This window comes from Macaca mulatta, chromosome X (genome assembly GCF_049350105.2).
Source record: "Macaca mulatta isolate MMU2019108-1 chromosome X, T2T-MMU8v2.0, whole genome shotgun sequence".
NCBI classification, from domain to species: Eukaryota; Metazoa; Chordata; class Mammalia; order Primates; family Cercopithecidae; genus Macaca; species Macaca mulatta.
This window is the reverse complement of record NC_133426.1, coordinates 155,888,997-155,906,942: the sequence shown is the minus strand read 5'-3', so window position 1 is coordinate 155,906,942 and position 17,946 is coordinate 155,888,997. Positions and strand designations below refer to the sequence as shown.

At 48.6% G+C, this 17,946-nt stretch overlaps 2 protein-coding genes across 5 annotated transcripts in view; both read left to right on the top strand.

Annotated features, from left to right (window-relative positions):
* The window catches only part of TMEM185A (transmembrane protein 185A), a 33,387-nt gene extending 19,903 nt beyond the window's left edge, over positions 1-13,484 (top strand). For 2 of the 4 annotated variants that reach the window (XM_077987828.1, XM_077987830.1), the window contains 5 exons: positions 1,588-1,795; positions 6,058-6,141; positions 9,615-9,791; positions 10,412-10,564; positions 11,788-13,484. In XM_077987828.1, coding sequence (XP_077843954.1) covers positions 1,588-1,795; positions 6,058-6,141; positions 9,615-9,791; positions 10,412-10,564; positions 11,788-12,012 — 847 coding nt within the window. In that variant the 3' untranslated portion in view covers positions 12,013-13,484. The remainder of the gene's footprint in view (positions 1-1,587; positions 1,796-6,057; positions 6,142-9,614; positions 9,792-10,411; positions 10,565-11,787) is intronic. The other 2 variants (XM_077987831.1, NM_001257432.1) reach the window with 2 other exon arrangements.
* A 397-nt stretch (positions 13,485-13,881) lies between these two features.
* On the top strand, positions 13,882-17,521 carry LOC144338455 (heat shock transcription factor, X-linked-like). The gene is given in 3 exon segments (XM_077988053.1): positions 13,882-15,904; positions 16,740-17,409; positions 17,412-17,521. Coding segments are annotated over 3 exon segments (1,269 nt in total). The 5' UTR covers positions 13,882-15,340; the 3' UTR covers positions 17,447-17,521.
* The last annotated feature ends 425 nt before the right edge of the window (positions 17,522-17,946 follow it).

Sequence of the window (17,946 nt, the reverse complement as noted above, 5' to 3'; positions counted from 1 at the left end):
GAGTTTCGCTCTTGTTGTCCAGGCTGGAGTGCAATGACGTGATCTCAGCCCACTGCAACCTCCACGTCCCAGGTTCAAGTGATTCTCCTGCCTCAGCCTCCTGAGTAGCTGGGATTACAGGCACCTGCCACCATGCCCGGCTAATTTTTTGTATTTTTAGTAGAGATAGGGTTTTACCATGCCAGGCTGGTTTCAAACTCCTGACCTCAGGTGATCCACCCACCTTGGCCTCCCAAAGTGCTGGGATTACAGGTGTGAGCCACCACGTCCAGCCACTACATCAACTTTTTAAATTTTTGTTTACTAAATATAAAAATGATTCAGATCATGTAAATTCCATATCACATACATGTCTAAGAACTGTAAAACAGTTACACAGAGAGCCTTGGCAGGTGAGGAACATTCATGTATAGCTGTTTCAAAGTTCTTAGATTTTGTTTTGAAAGATTGATGACCTGTGTGGCTGTATATGTTTTCTTTTTTTAATGAGATATTTCAGATAATCTAATGTTTGCTTCTCAAAGAATGCAAAGTTAAATAAACATTTAGGTTCTACTAATTGATATTTAGAATATATTCAAACTTCTCTTTGTTGGTCTTATTTAAGATGCTTGGAGCAAGGAAAGGAATTGTTTATGTGGGGTTGAATAAGGAATGTACAGGCGTGGTCATTCTCGTGTTAACATTAACCAGTGGAACACGGTTGGGTCCTACAGGAATAACCTCTGATAGCATTTTCTCTGTGATCTAACTTCTGGTGTATTTATCACCCACAATACATGCATATCATAAATGTTCATCTGTATTTTGAATAAACATTGTAGGCCTTTCAAATGCATTATAGAGCCTTTTCCTGATTGCTGGCCTTACCATTGCTCAATTGTAGATCTGTTAAGGTTATTGTGTATGATACTTAACTAATTAAACTGATTTTGTTTGAGAACAGTTTTAACTCTTGTTCTTCTTTCTCTTTCATCTGCAGGTGTTAATGTATCTTAATGGAATAGAAAGGAAAATGAAAATCATTTATATGTTTTATTTGCATTTTAAAATAGCACCTAACAATAGTTACTACCATCTTGTTTAAATATAACCGGCACTTGTTCATAGAACTAGAGTTATTTTTATAATATTGTGTGAAGGATGGTTTACATGGTTTTTAATTCATTGAAAAATGAGGATCGTGAGACTTAAGGGGTATTTGCCTGGTTTTAGCAGCAGAGCAAATCAGCTTGAATACTCTTGGAAGTAACTCGTTGTTGAATTTAAAGATGTGAACAGAAGTGTTTATGTACATTGTCAGGGAAATAACTGGCTATTACTTTTGAGAATATGCCTATACAGTTAAAACATTAAATTCTGGTTTGGTTGTAATGTTCATTTGGTATTATGTAGTAGTTCTTCGATGTTTCAGAGATTGCCTACCAAAGCTTAGGTTTAAGTTAGCTTTCTACCTGATTTCCCTTACTTTTGTCAAATTTTCAAGTAAAATTCAAAGTATCAGTATAAGTTGGTATTTGCCCTGAACTGCTTGCTTATAATGGAGATTCTGAAATGAGGGTGTTTTCTTCTTCTCTCCCTTTTTAGAGCAGAAGGAGAAACGTGTGTGGAGTTTAAAGCCATGTTGATTGCAGTGGGCATCCACTTGCTCTTGTTGATGTTTGAAGTTCTGGTCTGTGACAGAATCGAGAGAGGAAGCCATTTCTGGCTCCTGGTCTTCATGCCGCTGTTCTTTGTTTCCCCGGTGTCTGTTGCAGCTTGTGTTTGGGGCTTTCGACATGACAGGTCACTAGAGGTGAGATTTCATATATTTAAGAATGTTTTCCACTTTGGGAGGTCAAGGCAGGCGGATCACTTGAGGTCGGGAGTTCGAGACCAGACTGGCCAACGTGGTGAAACCCCATCTCTACTAATAATACAAAAATTAGCCGGGTGTGGTGGCACGTGCCAATAATCCCAGCTTCTCGGGAGGCTGAGGCTGGAGAATCTCTTGAACCCAAGAGGTGGAGGTGGCAGTGAGCCAAGATTGCACCATTGCACTCCAGTCTGGGTGATAGAGTGAAACTCCATCTTAAAAAGAAAAAAAAAAAAGAATGTTTTCAAAAGTAAAATATTTTGCTCAGTTATTCAGATGTCAGTTTTTTTACCCTTTGTTAGGAAGAGTTTGATCATTAACAACTCTACATCATGAGACAACAAGGCAACAAAAGACAATGGAAATAACCATTTTTCTTTCTTCACTTAGAACACTAGCTTTTCACCCAGGACATCAGCCTTCTCTCAGCTTCATATCCTGTATCAGACAGAAACAGAACTGATAGGTTAGATACAGATGTACGTATAAAGAGAGTTAAGGAACTGGCTCACATTACTGTGGGGCTGCCAAGTCTGAAATCTCCATGGCAGGTGAACAGGCTGGAGACCTAAGAGGAGTTGACACTGCAGTCCTGGCACAGAATTTCTTCCTCTCCAGGAAACCACAGTTTTTGCTTTTAAGGCCTTCACCTGATTGCGTGAGGCCCACCCATGCTATGGAGGGTAGTCTCCTTTATTCAAAGTCAGTACCTTCATAGCAACACCAAGCTTAGTGTTTGATTAAATAACTGGGTACTATAGCCCAGCCAAGTTGACCCTCAAAACTGACCATCTCCCCACCTCAGACCCCATGATTTAGCACCTCCCCTGCTCTCTGGTTAGCTTATACTGATGTGCCCATGTGTTTGTTTATTCATTCAATAAACATTTATCAAGTATTTACTGGATGCCAAGTCCTTTTTCCCTAAGCATAGGGGATATGCAGATGAATAAAATACCAGGACTAGTAATAGTAGTAATGAAAATAATTGCAGATAATGTTTATTGAGCACTTACTGTGTGCCAGGCATTGTGCCAGGCACATCACATGCAGTAGTTTTCTTATTAACTATTCACAACCCTGTGAGGTAGGTCCAGAGAAGATAAGTCATTTGTTCATGGCCACATGCGAAGGGGCAGAACCAGGATTCCATTTGAGTCGGCCCAACTCTAAAGCCTGGGCACATAACTACATAACTGCACAGAAGCTGAGGGCCCAAAGCTGAATACTGATGGGTTAAGGGGAGAACTAGAGGCTGTAGATGTCTGGTTTTGAGCTGTGTGGATAAAGAGTGAAGGAAGAAGACCGCAGTTGGCTTAGGAAGTAAACATAGCAGCCGTAGGGTGGGTCAGGCATATAAGCCTGGACCCCAGGTATAGGCCTGAGGGGAAGGTACCTAGACAGAGGGATGGTGATGGAGCAAGGCCCTGTGGGACTCAGGGAGAATGGGACCCGGAGCACCAGGAAGGGTTTGGCCTTGAACAAGGGGAGTTATTCCCTGATTTTCATGCTGGTGGAAAGGCCACAGCATGGGTATGACTGGTAGGTAGGAGCGAGCTATGGAGAGAGAGTATCTGATGGTCCACTTTCACCCTCCCTAGAATTCCCAGTTTATATCAGGGACTTGAGCATCCATGGATTTTGGTATCCATGGGGGGTCCTGGAACCAATCCCCCACAGATACCGAGGGACAACTATACAAGGGCTAGGACTGCATTGGGCCTGAATTGCAGAAAGTAAGTCTTTCATACATTCACACTCTTGGCATTCCTGCCCTTGGAAGAAACAACATACCAGGAGCTGAGCTCCCTCCTCCTGTGACGCAAGAACAGTACCTATGTTGGTGAGGGGGTGGTTTGGAGTAGGTTCATGCAGAGATGGGAAGGAGGAGTTGAGGGTCTGCCAGGGAGCCCTGTGTCGGGAGGAAAGGGATGGCATTTTTGGGACACATTGAAGCCTAGAGGCAGGAAACACTCCATCAGCTGAGTGGACTGTGGCAGTTCAGATCCGACGGGAGCACAAGGTGGAAAGGAAGGAACTGTGGGAGTTGAGATGAGAGGGAGCCTCTACAGAGGGATTGGGCCAAATAGGGGCCACATCCTCAGCCTGCAGAGCATGTGCTGAAGTGCCCCAGGCACCCCAGTGCACTCGCAGGGCACCAGGGGATAGTGGACATTTTGAGGAAAACAGTAATACCTGACATTTGTTGGGACACCATACAAACTACTAGCTTGAAATAGTTTACAGGTTTATTTTTAGGCCACACTACATTCCTTTCAGTGATGTCGTATCTTTAAGAAGCTGGGTTTTCGGCAGCTGCTTTGAAAACTCAGAAGGCTAGTGCTGTGTGAAAATCCAGGTGAAGAACAGGTGACAAGAGTGGGAGCACCTTGTCTGATTCCAAGGCGTGGGAAATGGTGAGCTACCTGACAGTCACACGCATCCCACTGGGAATTAGTTTTGGTTATTTAAGAATAATATTAACATTTTTCTTTAGATTTATATGAATTATTTTTTCAAGTGGCTACTTAGAAATACTTACTAGGTTAGACGTAATTACTTAATGCAACGGTTGACATTCCTAGCCACATTAGGGATTTCTTTTGGCCTAGAGGTCTATGGAGGAATTACTAAATTCCTCATGTACCTATGTACTGAGAACTTTGGGAAGCTCTGGGCCTGGTCCCAGATTTCGATTTTGTGGGCAAGAATGTACTTTACCAGAGTGAGGAGCAGCCTGCAGGGCATTTGAACTGGAGGCAGGAGGTTAGTAAGGGGTTGCTGCAGTGGTAGGGGATGGTGAGGAAGAAGGCCTCACTAGGCAGCCATCATCAGCATAGAAAGTGGGCACGGGATTCAGGAGAAGTCTGGACGCTACAGTGGACAGGATGTGGTGACTGAATGCAACAGTGTAGGAAAAAGAATACAGGGTGATTCCCGGGCTCATGGCTTGACAAATGAGACCACTGTTGTGCCTCAAAGTGACATGGGAGGCTATAGAAAGAGAAGAGATAAGGTTCTAAGTGCAGGCAATAATGACCTCTGTTTGAGACTGGCTTCATTTGAGGTGCCTCTAGGAGAGCCGAGTGGCATATGCACAGCTGGGTTTGCTATGCAGCAGGAAGGCTAAGTTGGAGAGAGATGAGAGAACTCACCACTAAGGAGGTAATAATGGAAGCCAAGGGTCTGGTTGAAATTTCTTCTCCCCCAGTCCAGGGTGCAGCAGGTGAGTGAAAATATGTGTGTTCTTGTGTCTGTCTCCCTAATGGGGAGAGAAGACTGTTTGTGGCTCTGGGGAGCATCACCATTTAAGGAGGGGGAAAAGGAGACAGAAGGAATTACCAGAGCACTCCAGAGGGCTCCAAGACTGCATGGTGGGATCTTAGAAGGCCAGGAGGAGGGGAGCAAACAGGAAAGACTCATCCACAGTATCAGTAGGATGCCAGCTGAAGTGTTTTTGCTGTCTCCTGGTTATTGGTGACTTTGATGAAAGCTGTCTACTGATGGTCATGGGGGGTGGAGGCCAGATCACAATGGAGGAAGCTGGGAATGGTAAATGAGATAGTAGGGGCTTGCATATTCATTACTGTCTCACAGAGAGAAACCTGAGGCTAAGAGGGGTCTTGGATCAAAGGATGGGGTGCGTTTATCTGGTTTGGGGTTTTTTGTTTTTAATGAGAAGGAGTTATTTCTGTGCTGCTAGGAGGGATCAATGGAATAGGTGGGGTTAAAGATACAGTAAAGAATCTATAATTGATGGCTTGATGTGACAAGGTCCTCAAGGAGCCTGAAAGGAAAGGGTGGGATCCAAGGGCAAATCTGAGGTATGAGAAGAAGGACGCACAAGGATGGTTTTGAATAGACAGTATTGTTGGTAGGGGCATGAAGGAAGCTTAGTGGTCTATTGCAGTTAGCCTGTGTTCCCAGCGAACCTGGAAACAAGGTTCTCATCTGTGCTCAGGCCTCAGGCCACAAAGGGCCAGGCAGCAGAGGGGCAAGGCAGCAGGCCGAGCCATATTTCCCCTTGCCGTAATACTGCCGTGCCCCTCCGGTACCGAAAATCAGGAGTTTCCAGTGCAACATAATATTATACAAGTTACACTGTATTATAATGTGTATTGTCTTTTAGTGTGTTAACCAAATTACTGCAATATTAAATGCAAATTATACTTTGTTTAACTGATTCTTCTCTTCATTTTTAGTTAGAAATCCTGTGTTCTGTCAACATTCTCCAGTTTATATTCATTGCCTTAAGACTGGACAAGATCATCCACTGGCCTTGGCTTGTATGTAACTTTTAAAATGCTTAAATAAACTTCTTTTTTTATTATAAAAGTAATTCATATTCACTGTAGAAAGCTTGAAAAAGACAGACAAGCAGAAATAATAACCTAATAGTCACCCATAATCCCACTATGGGGAGATAACATGGTTAGTGTTTTTTATGTCTGTGTTTTATACAAACAGTTGGGATATAACTGTGTGTACCGTTTTGTATCCTGATTTTTTTGTTTTAATGTTGTATCATAAACATTTTATCATGTTAATAAAAGGTCTTTATAAACATGACTTCTAAAGTTTAATTGATACAAAATATTCTTCAAGTGCATGTATCAAACCATCCTCTTATTTCTAAAATATGGTATTTCCATTGTTGCCAGTACTGAATGATTTTAAATCATGCTGCAGTGTATATGTTTATGCATTAAAATTTTTGCCTTAATTTTTTTTTTGGTTGTTTTCTTAGGAAATAGTCCAGAAATAGTGTTACTGGGCTACAGGTTGGGAACTGTTTGAGATTCCTATATACATATACTACACTGCCAACTTGCTTTTCCAAAAGCCATACCTGGCCAGGCGCAGTGGCTTACACTTATAGTCCCAGCACTTTGGGAGGCCGAGGTGAGCTGATCACTTGAGCTCAGGAGTTCGAGACTAACCTGTGCAATGTAGCAAGACCCTGTCTCACTAGAAAAAAAAAAAAAGCCATACCCATTTACACTCTTGCTGGTGGTGGCATCTGTCATGCTTCTAAACTGTGACTTCAGTTACTGGGCATTTGGTTGAAATTAACCGTGAATAAATGGGTGGATGGATGCAGAGACAGAAAGATAAGTGGCAAGACAGAAATTAGAGAACACAGTATAGTTTCCACTATTAAATGCATGGAAAAAAGATGGAGACTAAAGGCAGAAGAGTTCTATTGCCACTGGGAGGTAAGGTCATGCTAGTGTTTTTGTTTCAGTTTTATTTTCTCTGTTGTTTGATGTATAATTTTGCATACAATATATTTTATGTATTAAATATAGTTACCTTTAAAAAGTAAAAAGTACAGTAAAGAATTGGGAGCAGAGAAGAAACGAAGGGAAGCTAAATACACTCCATACTTAAAGATGGGAATAATCTCTTCTGCCCAAAGCCTTTGTTTTTATTCAGCCACTCATCCTCAACTTCACAGTGCTGTATCTGGAGAATGGTCATTGGGTTCAAAACTGTTTCTGTTGTGACATGGAGGAAACATGTCCAAACAAGACCAAAGTTTTTAGTATAAGATACTGTCAGGGAAAAAAAAATGATTAGTAATTTTTAGTGCTTTCCACAAATGAGAAGAAAGATTTTTTCTGCCCTTCATCCTCTGTAGATCCCAGTTGATGAAGCAGTCTGAGTACATGTTTCCCATAGTGAGCGAGAGACAAGAAGGAAGGCTATTGAGATCTAACATTCCACCCATGAAGGAACTTCAGTAAAAAGGAGAATCTCATCACAGAACGGGGAAGGGGGAAGAAAGGCTGTGCATAGACTCTGCAGAAAAACCTACGATCAAAAACTCCAGGCTGGTCAGGAGGGGTAAAATTCCTATGCCAACTCAAATCATAGATCTAAAAGAAAATGTGAAACTATAGATCTGTTAGGAAATAACATAGGACAGAATCTTTGGGGTTTGCAATTAGGCAAAGAGTACTTAGAAATGGCACTGTTAATATAGTCCATATGAGAAAGAAATCATAAATTTGGACTTCCTCAAAATTGAAATGAAGACAGACCACAGACTGGGAGAAAATATTTGCAAAGCACACATCAAAACACTGACTTGTACCGAGAACATACAGAGAACTCTTAAAAACTCAAAAATGCAAAAAGAAACACCTACTTTAAAAATTGGCAAAAGAGTTGACAATTTGCAAATGGGATATATGCATGGGGAAAAAGCACAGGAAAAGATGCTCAATGTCATTACAGGTTAGGGAAGGCAAACTACAACCAGGATGAGGGCCCGAAACACATGGCTTCAGAATGACGAAACTCAATAACACTGACAAGGGCATGTGCCCAGGAGGATGCAGAGGAACTGGGACACTCCAGTGTCACTGGGGGGAAGGCAGATGGTACAGGCATTGTGGAAAATGGTTTGGCAGTTTCTCATGCAGTTAAAAGCACATTTACCCTGGGATGTGGCTGCCCCACACCTAAGTATTTACCCTAGGAAGTGAAAGGGCGCAGCCAGGTAGAAACCCACACTCTAGTGTTTGTAGCCACCGTGTTTGTGATAGCCAAGGGCTGGAAACCATCCGCAGCGGAAGGCTGGGTAAACAAACTGTAGGCATCGATACAATGAAATACCACTCAGCAATGAGAGGGTCCACCTGTGGATACAGGGAGGGAACAATTTGGATGAATCTCAGAGGCATTATGTGGATGGCGGGAAGCCAGTCTCAACAGTCTTGTCTCGCGATGTCATCTACATAAAGTTCCAGCAGAGACAAAAGTACAGTGACGGAGAACAGATCAGTGTTTGCCGGGGCTAATGGTGGGACAGTGTGATAGTGGAGGGACAGCACGAGAGAGTTTTGCAGGGTGACAGACTTCTTCCGCATCCTGTCTATGGCTGTGCGAATCTACACTTGTGTGAATACTCAGGGAACGCACACTAAAGGAAGACAGTCACTTTTCCTGCTGTATGATAGATAATTAATAAAAAGGGAGAACAGAGAAGTGTCGTCCCAGGGGGCAGGCCAGGAGGGCGATGACGTGTCACAGGGGAGCCTTGGCCAAGTGGCATCCCCAGAACTCATCCTCTGGGCTTGTGTGTGGATGAGACAAGGTCTACCTGGTACGACAGCAACATACTTGGAATGCACCCTTGCCGTGGAGGCAGGGACCCGGCAGCCCTATGTATCCAGCATCAACCTGTATCCAGCATCAACCTGTCAAGTTCACTAACTTGGTAGGGGTGAGGTTAGGGATCCTTAGGAGCCCAGGCAGCCACACTTTCCGGGGAGCCCTTTCCCATTTGTGTTGCCAAAGTACCCTCAGCAGGTTGTGGGAATGTTGGCTGTGAAGAGAGTCTGTTGGGGTGAGATCTTGTGTGTGTGCACAGGGTGACAGCTGTGTCCCGTTTCCTGGGAAGCTGTGATGGCAGCAGAGCCTGGGGGAGCCTGAGCGAGTGTGAGAGGGTGGGCCTCTGGAAGAGTAGAGGCTGCGGAGCCAGATGCAGGGCTGTCTGTCACCCAAAAGAAGACGGACTGAGGACTCACTGAGCGTTTGTATCATAAACGGTGGCAGCAGGCCCCATAGTGAACATACCATACCTTTTCCGTCCTGAGCGATCCTCGCAGCAGTCCTGGGAGGTAGAACGTCCTTATTCAGCTCGCGGGAGGGACCGCCTTAACTGGAGAGACACAGCAAGGTGCTAAAGGTGCCTTCCATCAGAGGCCGGGTGGGAAGCTCTAAAGAGACTTCTTCTCTCCCCCACTCCCAGGTTGTGTGTGTCCCGCTGTGGATTCTCATGTCTTTTCTGTGCCTGGTGGTCCTCTACTACATCGTGTGGTCCGTCTTGTTCTTGCGCTCTATGGATGTGATTGCCGAGCAGCGCAGGACACACATAACCATGGCCCTGAGCTGGATGACCATCGTCGTGCCCCTTCTTACGTTTGAGGTAAGCGTTCCACGGGAAGCCTCTTCAGCCCCGGAAGCTTGCGCTTCCCCTGACAGGATTCTGCACCCCTGGAAAGGCAGCCTCTGTCCGTCAAGCTCACAGTGAGCCCACTCCAGGAGAGGGGAGAGAACACGGCCATCTCTGGGAGGGAGATTTGGAGACAGGAAAGCATCCTTCCTTTCTCTTGGGGGCAGTGTGTGGGCCTGGCAGGGAGAAGAGTGCACCGTTTTTAGCCATGGTGCCTCTGTATGGCTCCAGTTTCCACTTTGGAAAAGCAGAGTTGGATGCCGGATTTATGTATTGGAGTCGCATGGAGAATTCTAGAATGGGAGCTGTTGACTCCTTAGAACAAACACTGGGAAGAGTTTGCCATAAAACTGTTGGCATTGGGAACTTTTCAAGTGGAGAGGCTACTGCTGAGCTCTGAAGAGGGACATAAAAGCTCATTTGGAGTTTTCCCCATGGATGGGTGGTTTCCTGCCTTTTCCTGCGGTGCTGATGTTCCCTCTTCTGGGAGCCCATGTGGGGGTGGGGTGGTGGGGAGGAGCTGCCTAATGAGGTCTGGCTTCCGCCTCTATCCATTTTCGATGTTGGCATCAACAGGGACTATGTCTCTTTAGATTCTGCTGGTTCACAAACTGGATGGCCACAACGCCTTCTCCTGCATCCCGATTTTTGTCCCCCTTTGGCTCTCGTTGATCACGCTGATGGCAACCACATTTGGACAGAAGGGAGGAAACCACTGTATGTACTCAGCATTTGAGAAGTCCTTGGTGTGTATGTGGGGTGGGACCATGGGGTGGGGGATGGATAGAAGTCTAGGAAGGGATGAGTCTCCGAGGGCCCCAATTTAGAAGCTTGTGTGGGAAAGCGAGGGCTGAGGAAATTCTGGGACCCTCTAAGGGAAGGGCATGCCATAACTCTGGTGTTCCGCTGGCCTGCACTGGGACTTTTCTCGCAGCTCACGCTGCCATTTGAGGTAGAACCAGACAAGGCAGGCAACCTCTCAGAGATCCCGTTCCCTCCTCTGCAAAATGGGGATCAAGATAGATTCTTCCCAGGCCTGTGAGGGTTTGATGGAAAATCCACATCTCCCACCCAAACCCTGGGATTCATCCTAGGTCCCTGTTGGCCCCTCTGCCTCCCCCATACCCTTGCTGCCATCACCTGAGCCTTGCCTGTCTTGCCTTGCTAGCACTCTATTCCCCTCCATCTGCTTGCTGAGGCAGACACTGCCAAAATGGTCTCTGCAGAGGGTGCCTTCCTGGCGAGGCTGTGAGCTCCATGGCATGGAAGCCCAGAGCACTGCCCTTCGGAAAGCCAGTGGGTTTGGGGGCCGGGCCTCACTGCAGCCCAGCAGCCCAGGCTATGCTTGCTGTTTGTGCCTCTGCCTGCACCGAGCTGACACTCCAGTAGCATTGGGCTGGGAAAGTGGCTTTAAGGTGGCTCCATGAGTTCAGGCCCCCTCCTGGCCAGGACCCACGCATGACTACTGCCCTCGCAGATTCTAGAGGGTGATGGAAATCTTGTTTTTGGGTGGCACTGTCATCCATGAGTTTATCCTGGCTGGAGAAGATTAGCGGAAGACACCATAGTCTACGCACCACAGATATTTTGAGACTCCCTGGAGCAGTAGTTCTCAAACTTGGGCACCCAGCAGAATCCCAAAAGGGCCAGAAAAAGGGGACCGCTGGAGTCCACCCTAGCCCGACTCAGTTTCTGGAAGTCTGGGCTGGGGCCCGAGAACGGCATCCCTAAATAGACCCCGGGGACGCTGTCCCTGCCAGTCCGGGAACCTCACTCAGACAACCACAGAGCTAGCATTTGTACTTCTCCCCCATTTTGGGTACTCAAGCCCTGTTCAGGCTTTGTGACTCAGGAGTCTGGATAAAGTATATTATGACGTTGTAGGAGTGAAACTTCTTGTTATGGAAAGAAAGTTAACAGGAAGGTCAGTTGAGCCTCGTGTGTGAAACAAAAAATTCTTATTTTTCAGGGTGGTTTGGTATCCGCAAAGATTTCTGTCAGTTTCTGCTTGAAATCTTCCCATTTCTACGAGAATATGGAAATATTTCCTATGATCTCCATCACGAAGATAATGAAGAAACCGAAGAGACCCCAGTTCCGGAGCCTCCTAAAATCGCACCCATGTTTCGAAAGAAGGCCAGGGTGGTCATTACCCAGAGCCCTGGGAAGTATGTGCTCCCACCTCCCAAATTAAATATCGAAATGCCAGATTAGATGCCACTTCCGGGGACAGAGCTAAAGTGGACTGCGATGCACTCTCTCCACCTTCCTCTGCCCCCTCGTTCACCCCACAAACCAGAACCAGTACTGGAGCTGGGTCTCCAGGTACGTCCATCTCATGCCTTGTTTGCATCCTGCGCCTATCAGCCACTCACCACGACGGGACGTGGAAGTGGCAGGTGACAGGGGTGTGTGCCAGCAGATGTGGATGCCAGGAAGAGTGTGAGAACAGGGGCGGGATTTCCATCTGTCTGGGAGGGGCCCCAGGTACCCCTCTTCCTCGTCAGACCCACCGGGGGATGGCTGCTTACCAGGTCCGCAAAAGGAACATCTGTCTACACGGTGCTGAAATCCCAATCAAAAGTGTTGTTTAGAAATGTTTCTCTACGGGGCTGACCTCCTGCAGCTCTCTCAGCACTCCCAGGTCCTTAGCACTCCCAGGTCGTAGCTGGCGCAGTCAGTAGGAACTGTAACTATGTCTCTGATGCACCACGTGTTTAGACACAGCACAGTCCTTTTTTCTGTTCCTACGGTGGAAGTAGTTTCTCTTTGGGCATGCTGACAGCACTTTTTCATAGCCTCACCGATGAGCCCTTTCTGCGGGAGTGACTCCATGCCTGTATACAGAGTATTTATACAAATGTTTTAGCATCTTCATATGCGGTGTTAACCCCTAGTTCTGTACAGCATATTCTGTTCAAGTATTTTTTTACAAGCTTGTGCTGTAGGCACATGCCTTCTGCTGCAGAAGTGGACACCCGTGGCACACCCACCCCACCCCAGTGGGGTGCCATGCCTTCCTGGGACATTGCCACTTCTGCCCTGGAACTCATGCAGGTACGTAGTAGCTGCTATTGCCAGAACAGCAAAGCCAAGCAAGAGATGGTCCATGCTTTTCTGACGTTCTCAGAATAGTGGCTAGCCTAAAACCTGACAAGCGCTGCTTGAAGCCGGAACACTGGAGAATGTTGCTGAGAGCAGAAATGGCCACGCGGGTCACGATTATGCTTGGGAAAGTCTCAGGCTTCCCTCCTGCCAGCAACAAGAACGCTTTGGGGTAGGCACGATGTTTTCACGTGTGCGTGCTGTTTCTCCAAGCACTGCAGGTTCCGCCGTGTGCCGGAGGCTACAAGTTTAACATCCTCCTTCCCGAAAACAAATAGGTCCTATGCTGAAAAAAGGGTAAAAAATGAGTATTGATCTTCTCAGCCAGGAGAAGAGTGTGGCGTTTTAACACGACCAGCTGCTCGCCGGCATACTTGGGGTTAATTCAACTCTGCTGCGAACATGACTCCGCCCCTGGCACTGGCCTCCAGCAAGCCTGCTCTTTTTGGGGTACGGGGGAGCAGGATGGTTTAGCCTTTCCTGCTCAGTGTGTAAAAAAATGTAGCAAAAGCCACTATTTTTGCTCTCTTAAGCTGTTCAATAAACTGGTTCCTCGTTTTACATGTGCACGATGTGTATCTTATTTGCTGGATGGCCCAGGAACTGGAATGGCCCTCTCAGCCAGCCTCAGAGGAAAGAAATCTCCAGCTGGCACATGCAGCCGAGTGAGGCTGGCGGCTGCTAGGACACAGCCTTTAGAATGAGTCCTTGAGCGCACAGCTCCCAGGGATATATGGGGTAGCGGGAAGGAGGGGACGCTGCGCAGATGCCACTGTTGGCTGGGCTACACCGTGCCACACTTGTTACTGCTTAGGAGGCTTTCTGGAGTGTTCCTCGGGTGCTAAGACAGTCTGCAGCAGACACTGTCCTTTTACTGCTGCTGGCCCTCGTTTGCTCCCCAGTCATGTCAACAGCTGAGGACTGCTCATGCTGCAACAAAAGGCTCTGCAATTGCTGTCTAGCTAGCCCTAGCTGTCTCTAGAGTTCTGCCTGAACTGAAACTCAAGTGGGGTTGAGCTCATGACTTGCGGCAATTGACGAGGAAATCCACCAGCTGCTGTGGCTGGAAGGATTTTCAGTCCTGTGGGTTGTAACCAGAGGCCACAGGTGGATTCTGCCTTAGGCTCATGAGATTTCCGACTTGCTGTTCAAGAAAATGCCTTGTGAAGTGACAACAGTAGCTATGACCCAACTGCCAGGTGCCTTGCTAGTTCCTATTCGTCCCACTGGATCCTCACAGCCCTGGGAAGCAGGTGCTACTACTCTTATCCCCAGGAGGAGACAGAGGCTGAGAGAGGTTAAGTGACGTGCCCAAGTCACACAGCTTGGCAGCGGCCGGGTCGAGACACCAGCATCAGCAGTCTGTTTGCAGACCCCTCACCGTCACCCCCTGAGCCAGTGCGTCTTGGGCCCTGGGGTCAGGATGTCTCAAGCGTGGAGGCATCACTGGTTTGTGGAAGTCTCTGGAAGGTCCCTGAGCTCTTTGCCCAGAAATGAGTCAGGGGAATCTGTAGAGAGGTGGCCCTGTGTGTGGGGACAGTGTGTGACACAGACACTGCTTTGGAGGGACGCCGCTCCCGTGACCTCCTAGCATTACATCCCAAAGGAACAACTGTTGCAGAGATGGACCTCTGGGCACAAACCCACGTGCGTTTCTCTGGAGACACTGGCCAAGGAAAACAAGACATGCTCGAAGGCCAACAGCTGCATGCCCCACCACGATGTGACCGCAGAGACCCGGGGTGTAGAAGAGTGTCTCTGCTTGGTGGGGGGACACATGCAGGCCAAGGAGAGGCGGGAAGAAGGCAGCCTCCGACTCGCCACTGGACTGCATGGCGACGCTGGTGGGGCAGTCAGCTAAGCCATTTGCGTAAGTGGCCTTCGGGCATCTGCGTGCTGGGGACCGACAGTGGGGGTGTGTTAGGTGGATCTGTATGGAGCACATTGCTGCCGCTGGCTAGGACAGGGTAGAAAGGGGGGCGTGGCTACAGCCTGACCCGTGGGCACCATCCTACCCTTTATTCTGTGCTTCAAAGGGTCAGTCGTGCTGGTGTCTGTGGGCTCATGACTCAGACGGTGAGCTCTGACCTTCCTGAGCCAGGGCTTTGCTGTGGTTCTGCCTGGCTCAGGAGCTCTGGGACAAGGGGACCGCTCCAGGTCTACACCTAAGGTGTGGCAGGGCCCCTCGACACTCCTGTGTACTAGTGTCGTCTTTCCCATTGAAATGACTGTGAGGACTAGAATGTGCACGTGCAGATGGGCAGCTACTTGTCTGCCTTGGCCCTTTATTACATAACTTGCTGGGTTTGTGGAGATGTCATCCCCCCAGCAGTCAGAGCCCGTTTGTGATGTCGTGGGGCTGGTTACATGACTGCCAAGGGGTGCTGCTGGCCACACTGCACTAGCAAGTTTGCCAGATGGAGGACAAGCCATCACTGAGTGTGGCTCTCTGTGAAGAAAGAAATTCGAGAGGACAGGGTCATGGCTTGGACAGGGTGCCTTTTCCTCCCCAGTTGCACTCAGAGACCTACCTTCACCCAGCAGATCCTTCCCCTGCCTGGGATGACCCAGTGTCCACTGGGAGCCCTAACTTCAGGCTGCTGACAGAAGAAATCGCTTTCCAAGCTCTGGCCGAGGAGGCTTCGTTCAGAAGGCCGCGCCCTGATGGTGACATCCCGCCCCAGGGAGAAGACAATCTCCTCTCCCTCCCTTTTCCGCAGAAACTGTGGAGACTGGTCAGCAGCAATCAGTTTTCATCCATCTGGTGGGATGAAGGAGGGGCTTCTATAGTGATCAATCAAAAACTCTTTGAAAAGGAGATTCTCGAAAGGGACGTCACACACAAAGTGTTTGCCACGGATTCAATAAAGAGCTTCTTCCGCCAGCTAAACTTGTATGGCTTCCGAAAACGGCGTCAATGCTCTTTCAGGACCCTCACCCACGTTTTCCCCGCACAAAGGCCGGTCTCCATCTTGAATAAGGTAATGAACGACAAGCCTCTGGAGGTGTTAAGTCTGTGGGCTCTGGGTCCCGGTCAGGTGGAAGTCCCAGGACTGCCTCCTGGGAAGTGGGCGACCTCAGGCAGGGTGTGGGGCCATCACTGTGGGCCTATGTCTCCCTCTGGGTGGAGGTGACATGAACTAAGAGTGAATGTGGGGAGAGGGCTGAGGATGGTGCCGGCCCCTCTGGAGTGTGTAAAATATCACAGGTGCTAAGTAGCCGTATCTGCATGTCCTCCTACCCGGGACCAGCCATGTCCTCTGGTGGTTGCTGTGTCCCCCTGACTCCATAGCGCTTTACCCTGTGAGGTGAGCAGGCCAGGGGAGTCTGGTATTTGTACCACTATCACCCTAGCTGGTGTCGGAGAAGTGCTCAAGTTGAAGCGCTGAAGGGCGCCTGGCACAGGAGGTGCAGACGCTCCTGCTGCCCTTGGTAGGTGGGGCCCCTGCTGTGGAAGAGCCAGTGCCCAGGACCTCCAGCCCAGCCGGGGTGCATTCTGTTGCCAGCTGACACTGTGGGGGAGGCCCAGAATCATCTTCCCTCCTGGTCTGCAACTTCAAAGACCCTTTCCGCCGGCCGTGGCCACCCTAATCTGCCATTTTGAGGCTTTTTCCAAGACGGAAAGGCCCGCCACAAATTGGTAAACCTTGATGATGCGAACGCGAGTCCCCAGCTTCCTTTGGGGACTGGGACCTTTTCCAGAAAGTCCTCCTGGGCCAGTAGAGTTCTCTTGCACAGGGGCGTAGATGGTTGGGAGTTGCAGTTCATCCTTGTGACTTGCAGTTTCCTTTTCTTTATTTAAACTTTGACTCATAGTTAGAGTTCTACTGCCATCCCTACTTTCAAAGAGACTCCCCTCACCTCCTCGTGAGGATGAAGAGAAGAGTGGGCGTCAAGTCTGCACCAGGACATCAGGAGGAGGACAAGCCAGAAGCTGGTGGATCCTGTCTGGCACCAGCAGACACTGAGCAACAAGATCACACATCTCCGAATGAGAATGATCAGGTCACACCGCAACACCAGGAAGCGGTGGGTCCCAACACCCAAATCAGAAGTGTCTCTGCTCTACCAGCAAGTCCTGTGATGGTGCCCGATCCCGCCATGGCAAGTGACAACACTCCAGTGACCCAGCCGGCCGGCGAGTGGTCAGAGGGCAGCCAGGCTCACGTCACTCCGGTGGCCGCTGTCCCTGGGCCTGCATCGCAGCCATTCCTCTCTGTCCCCGGATCTCCCACCCAGATGAATTCTTACAGGCCTGTGGTGGCCCTTCCCACAGCATCCCCCAGTACCCTTGCCATGGAGACCACAGGACTTCCTGCGCCTGGCATGCTGCCCTTTTGCCATCTCTGGGTGCCGGTGACCCTAGTGGCTGCTGGGGCTGCACAGCCTGTTGTCTCCATGGCCATGTTCCCCCATCCCCTAGCTCTGCACCACCATTGCCCCCACAGCCACCGCACATCACAGTACATGCCAGCTAGCGATGGCCCCAGGCATACCCAGACTACGCAGACCAGCGCACATAGAGGCGAGCATTTGGGCAGAATATGTGCCGGTCAATAAATGTGTCACAAAATGAGTAATTTTCTGACTGCACAAAAGAGTCTTCATGGTCTCCGTCCTTTTTGTTTCTTTGCAGTCGAGTACCCCCTCCGACATCTTTGGCTTGCATGATAAAGACTTCAGCCTAACACACCTCCCTGGAAAAATGCCCAGGAGATACTCGAGCAGGTGCTGGGTTTTAGGAAGCCCCACAGACATCCTGCCTCTGCTCATTAAAAATTACCTGGAGCTGGCCAGGTGCGGTGGCTCACGCCTGTAATCCCAGCACTTTGGGAGGCCGAGGCGGCAGGATCACAGGTCAGGAGATCGAGACCATCCTGGCTAACACGGTGAAACCCTGTCTCTACTAAAAATACAAAAACTTACCCGGGCGTAGTGGCAGGCGCAGGTAGTCCCAGCTACTCAGGAGGCTGAGGCAGGAGAATGGCGTGAACCCGGGAGGCGGAGCTTGTAGCGAGACGAG